A 5,828-nucleotide genomic window follows, 5' to 3' on the forward strand; every position below is an offset into this window, starting at 1 on the left:
GCCGGACAGCTGTGTAAACCAACTTCAGCGCCGCAGCGCAGGATCCCCGGTTAGAGTGGGCGATGCAGAACCCGCAGTCGAGAATTCAGGAGCACGAGAGGAAAGCCTAGCCCTCTGCGCCGACAGTGCCAGTCCTCTCTTTCACTCCTACCCGTCCCAGAGAAGCGAGAAGAGGCTAGGTTGCCATACTGGCAGCAAACCAACTTTGCGGGGCCCTGGGCGCCAGGGCGCGGTTGAAAGAGAGGAGGGAGCGGAGGATATCCCAGATCACCCCAGTTGGTCCAAAGGGATCAATTTTTTAAGGACCCTTTCCCCGCACCATCCCCTTCTTCCACCGTGGTCTATTTCATCTGCGATCCCTTCAGAATCTAAGGGACCGGGCCGGAGTCCCTGCTGGCGTGGCTGGAGGGAGTGCAAGGCCAGAGTTCAGGCACAAAGAAAGTGAGAGAAACTCTGGCCCCTCACTGTCGGTGACACCAAACTCTACACAATTTGCTCCCACTTTCTGGACGTCGAAGGCTCTCCGCTCTCTCCGAGCCCTCCCGCTGCCCAAGCAATGACCTCATTGCGAGTGACAGCCAGAGCGGATGGTTCCCCTCCCTAGTGGACTGGTGTGCGGAGCGCGAGCAATGACGCAATCGGAGCTGGGTCGCTCCTGGCCACTTTGGATTGGCCGCGCGAGCTCGTCGGGACCTCCCCGCCCCCCATCGCTGGCATAAGAGCAGAGAGCTCCGCGGGGAAGACGCCCACAGCAGGCGTTTTGTCCATCCCGGTGGACCCGCATCTCGCGCTCTCCTGAAACTCAAATCGCCAGGTGAGAACTTCCCACTCTGCTCACTCTTAATTACCAGCCTCCGCATAGTTCATCTAATTTGCTCCATCTGCCTGACTGCCTCTCTTTGCTTCTCACGGCCATCCCGGCCCACCTATAGCCAGGTGCTGCTTGCCGTCTGTCACCTTGGAAGAAGGCAGGAGACTGGGGCTGTCAGCTCATTTTCTTCTAACTAGCTCCAGTGGAACCGCAAGCATCCCCAGGGCTTTGCCTGGGCGCTGGAAGTTCTGTGAGCCCAGCCCTAGCTCCCTAGCCTTCCTGGGTCTGCAGCCCCTGCATTTGAGCCGGTCCTTTGCGTGCAGGATTCTTCCCGAGTTTGGTCTGGGAGTGCCCTGAGCAGTCTGTGTCCCCAGGAGGGATCACGTTTGGTTCTCGGGACGGTTGAGCCCTGAAACTTCCTCTGAGGCGCCTCCAGCCTGCAAGCGTCCCTGGGGCATTGGTGCGGACTTGGGGCAGTGCAGTCAGCCGGCCAGAACATTGAGCTGGCGCCCAGCACCTGCTGCTAAACTGCACTTCAGAAGAGGCTGGCTGTTCGGGCAGAGCCGAGAGATGGCAGTAACCGGCATGTTAAATTATCCCCAACCCAAACCCACAGACTGAGAGATTAACGCTACTTTCCAGTTTACCCTTACTGCCTTCCCTTCCCAACTGTTGGTGGCAAAGTCCAGAGGAGGTGAAGGTGGTCCTAGATTTCTCAGTCCCTATGAAGACAGGCACAGTCTACAGCAAGGGTGGGTTCTCGCTTGGTTTCCGCATAGGGCAGAAGGTGTGGATTTATGTGCATGTGCATGGCTTCTTCCTGGCTTTCCACGGAACAAAACCGGAATCCCCCGCCCTCACCCCAGGACACCTGTTTCTGCTGTACCATACGATTCAGTGTAATGTATATTTTGAGATTCAAAGCAGCCCATCTGGCAAATGAACCGAACTGAGCCGTGGGGAGGCGGGGTAAGCTGCCCAAATTCTCAAGGCAGTTGTGGCAGAGGCCGGGCCGGACTGGAACTTGGGTCTGTGGGCTCCAGGCGGTGCTTGGTCTTGGTGCAGTGGTAACGTCATTCTCCCTTTACAGAGAGGCATCATGGGCTTCGGGAAGTCCTCCCCCTTCCTGGCTTTCAGCATCTTGGTCCTGTGCCAGGCAGGCAGTCTCCAGGCAACACCACTCAGGTGAGACAGCCTGAAGCCACGAGAGCATTCCCCTTCCACTGCCCCTGGGATCAGGCAGTTCTGTGCCTCTGAAGTCACAGCAGTGGGAGGCTCCCAGTGAATCAACACTCTCAGGTGTACACTGGCCTTGAGCCCTGTGGGCTGGGAGTCAGGAGAGCCACATCCTCAGGGATAAGCCACGGAGACCAGGAAGCCTGGCTGCTTATCCTGGGAAGGAGGCAGGCAGGGGCTTAGAGTCTGTGTTGGGTTTGCTTCCTCTCTCCAGGTCTGCTTTGGAGACCCTCCCAGATCCCGGGGCACTCAGTGAGAAGGAAGGGCGCCTCCTGCTGGCTGCACTGGTGAAGGCCTATGTGCAGAGCAAGACCAATGAGCTGGAGCAGGAGACGGAGGGCTCCAGGTAAGGCTCACCACCCAGCCCTGGCATATTCAGGAGGACATATCCCAGAGAGGTAGGAAGGACCACATCGGGCCAAGAGTTCAGCAGATTGTCCCTGTTCGCCAGGACCTGGGACTCAGCCATTCTCAGACTACATGGAAGACAGAGGTCCACACGCAGCTGGAGGGACTGTGGTTAGACACATTAAAAAGATCCATTCCTGAAAGCTGTTAGGAAATGAAATGGGGAGGTGTGGAATCACTTACTCTGGGAATTGGTCTTGCCTGACTGAGGAGAACACCCAGCATTGGATGAGTTAGGACTGGTAAGTGTGAAGCCAGGGGATGGGCTGTTATAGCTCCGGATGTCTTAGAAATTTAACCTGTGTGTGTTGTTCTTTCACACCTGCAAGGCACCTTCATTGCACATTTGCAAGGTGAAGCCAAAGGCCTTGCAGAGGGTGGGGTCAGGTAGAGCAGTGTCTTGCAGAGGGTGGGGTCAGGTAGAGCAGTGTCTGAGGTAGGTCCGGGGCCTTTAGATGTGTAGAATCTGTAGAGATGTGCATGTTCTCATGGGGCCAGACACCCCTCCCCAGCCCCACCTCCCTGTGCACCCAGAGCTTGGAGCTCACACCAGCAGAGTCACGTGTTGCACCTGCATTCACCCTGAGAACCTCTCTGCAGAGCAAGAAGGACTGAGCAGCATGTGGAATGCCAGAATAGGTCACCCCTTCCCCCCCGCAGCCCTTCCCCACACTGCCCTGGCTCAGCGAACCTCTGAGTTCTCCTAATGGAGGATGCGCGAGCCACCCTCCTGCCTGCCCCTCTCGTCTCCCTGCTCCAGGCGCCCCCTCCTGGGTCTAACCTTCTGCATGACTGCCCTCAGGGGCAGCCCTGGTGCATGGTTTTGTCTGGCATGTCTTTTCCCTGCAGCCTGGATGGCTCCAGAGCTAAGCGGTGCAGTAATCTGAGTACCTGTGTGCTGAGCGCGTACTGGAAGGACCTGAACAACTTTCATATTTTCTCTGGCATGGGCTTCGGGCCTGAAACTCCTGGCAAGAAAAGTGACATAGCCAGCAGCTTGGAGAGGGACCGCTCCTCCCATTTTCGGGTGCCCCAAGATGCCAAGTGAACTCCTTCCACTCACTCCTTCCTGATTTCCTTTCTTGCTCCCATGGATGAAGTTAATGCATGCAGATTTTGCCTGGATTGCTCTTCAAGCTGGTATTGGTAGCTTTGCTTATGACAGAGAATGCTGGGGACCTCAGGATGGAAAGAGAGCAGGACTCACAGACAAGGTTAGAGATAAGAGAGTGAGGGAAGCTTCTGAGATACCAGAGAATGTCAGGGCAGAGCTGTCCAATTCCTGCTTCATCCCTCATGCCTCATCATTGATGAATAAACCTATTTTCTAAAAGGATTTGCACTTTGGTGGTCATTATTCTGGTCTCTGTCCCAGGCCTGAGAGTGCCCAGGGCCTGTGCTTGAAAGTAGCCTTAGCCTTAGGGTAGTAGGATGCAGGGCTTGGTGAGGGTCCCTGTGAACCAGCTCCAGCAATGAGAACAGGTGTGCTGAGGAGCAGGTAAGCACTTCTGGGGGACGATGCTGCAAACCCTGTGCTCTGAGCCTCTTCCAGGTAAGACTTCAGAGAATTTTCATTTTTCTGTGGAAAGTGGTTTTGTTGGTGCTCATGGCTAGGCTATGGCGTCTATATGCTCCTTACATGTTGGGGTGGGCATATGTAAGGAGTGATAAGTATAGGGTTTTAGCACTTGCCACATGGCTTAGAACTGGATTTTTTTGTGAAAATCTTTGGGCAGGGCTTCTAGCAAAGGCCGCCAGGCCATTTGCCCTAACAGCTTTGATAATTGCATTTAGGAGAAACACTTATTCTTAAGTGGTGTGTCAAAGAGCTGCAATTCTCTTTATGAAGGCCTTATGGGGTAGGCTCCTGCCCCAGCCTCTCACTGACAGGCCTTCTCTTTCTCTCCATCCTGCAAAGCAGCATCACTGCCCAGAAGAGGTCCTGCAACACTGCCACCTGTGTGACCCATCGGCTGGCAGGCTTGCTGAGCAGATCTGGGGGTGTGGTGAAGAGCAACTTTGTGCCCACCGATGTGGGGTCTGAAGCCTTTGGCCGGCGCCGCAGGGACCTTCAGGCCTGAGCGGTGCAGTGACTCTGGGAAGAAGGTGATTGCCTTGTACTGTCAGATGGGAAGGGAAGGGATTTGGAGGTTAGGACCCACATTTTGAAACCCACTGGACCTGGCTGCAGATCCCTTCTCTCCAATTACATTACTCTTCTCGAGTTAGTGAGTTCCTTCTACAACTCAGCTCGAAATCAGAGCACTAGGACAGGCTGCAGAGATGCAGTGTCATCTTTCTGAGGAGAGAGAAAAAAAAAAAAAAAAACACCTTGCTGTATTTGGAAAGATAGGGCCTTGCAAATCTTAGCCTGGGCCACTTGTCATTAATGAACCCAGTTTCAGAAAGCACTCAACTCTTGAGCAGTATTCACAGATTCAGACCAGAGGGCTGTAATCATAATACTACTGCTAATATTAATAGTTACCATTGAATTGTTTGCTTATCATTTGCCTTCGAAGCTTGCTTACATCTCATATCCATAACTTACAGTGTTCAGTTGAAGGAGCACTTCTATAAATTCGTGTTCTTTCAGTAATAATATGGTGATTATTTTCTTCTTGTCCTTCTGATTCTCCTAATCCTCTTTCTTCTTCTTTCCTCTTCCTCCTCCTCTCCTTCTTTTTTATTTTATTTCTTTTTCATCTCAGGTTACCATGAAGCTGAACTCACCACTTCTGTTAACTTCTGTTGACAACAACTTGGTGAGGAGGCCCCAAGGAAGATATACATGTTTGCATCCTAATAGATATCAAAAAAAAAAAAGCACCTTTGTCACTTGAAAGGAATGAAACTGAATGCAAAATAAGCTAATTCCATATTTCTTGTGCATCTTTTTTACATTTGATTCTTTGTGCAGTAAATGTGATGGCATCTCTCATTAGCTTATCTGGTAGCAAATTGGTTCTTTGAAAGCTGTCCTGTTGACCATGGCAGCTCTGCCAAATCTTAGGGGGACATTAAATTACTGCCTCTATGGCCTCTGGGGACACATGGTAATGGTGATGCTATGCTTTATTGTCTAAGAACATGATTGTATAATTTGTTTAAAGAAATGTCAATATAGTGCCATTTGTGAACTTCATTAAGATTAAAGACATATTTTGGATACACTTGTTTCAAGACCCTGTTGGTTCATTTCAAATGTCTTCCTATTTGATAACAATAATAATAATAATAGACATATTTTGAGGGATGACTATGGGCCAGATGATGTTCTAAGGTAGTGCTTTATACCTATTAATTAAGTTACTCTTCAGGATAACTCCACAGGGCTAGACCCCATTATCATTTCCACTTTACATGTAGGGAA

At 51.7% G+C, this 5,828-nt stretch overlaps 1 protein-coding gene across 2 annotated transcripts; it reads left to right on the forward strand.

Moving 5' to 3' along the window:
- The first annotated feature begins 767 nt into the window (after positions 1 to 767).
- LOC103072530 (calcitonin gene-related peptide 2) lies at positions 768 to 5,630 on the forward strand. 2 transcript variants are annotated; one of them, XM_007448576.1, is made up of 5 exons: positions 768 to 814; positions 1,904 to 1,996; positions 2,262 to 2,393; positions 4,377 to 4,561; positions 5,167 to 5,630. In XM_007448576.1, exons 2-4 carry the CDS (start codon positions 1,911 to 1,913, stop codon positions 4,534 to 4,536), a joined length of 378 nt encoding a protein of 125 aa, XP_007448638.1. In that variant the 5' UTR covers positions 768 to 814; positions 1,904 to 1,910; the 3' UTR covers positions 4,537 to 4,561; positions 5,167 to 5,630. The 2 variants fall into 2 exon arrangements, with proteins under 2 accessions (XP_007448638.1, XP_007448637.1); XM_007448575.1 differs by lacking the exons at positions 4,377 to 4,561; positions 5,167 to 5,630 and adding an exon at positions 3,305 to 3,802.
- Positions 5,631 to 5,828: the final 198 nt, after the last annotated feature.

This window comes from Lipotes vexillifer, unplaced genomic scaffold (genome assembly GCF_000442215.2).
Source record: "Lipotes vexillifer unplaced genomic scaffold, Lipotes_vexillifer_v1.1 scaffold519, whole genome shotgun sequence".
In the NCBI taxonomy this organism is placed as follows: domain Eukaryota; kingdom Metazoa; phylum Chordata; class Mammalia; order Artiodactyla; family Lipotidae; genus Lipotes; species Lipotes vexillifer.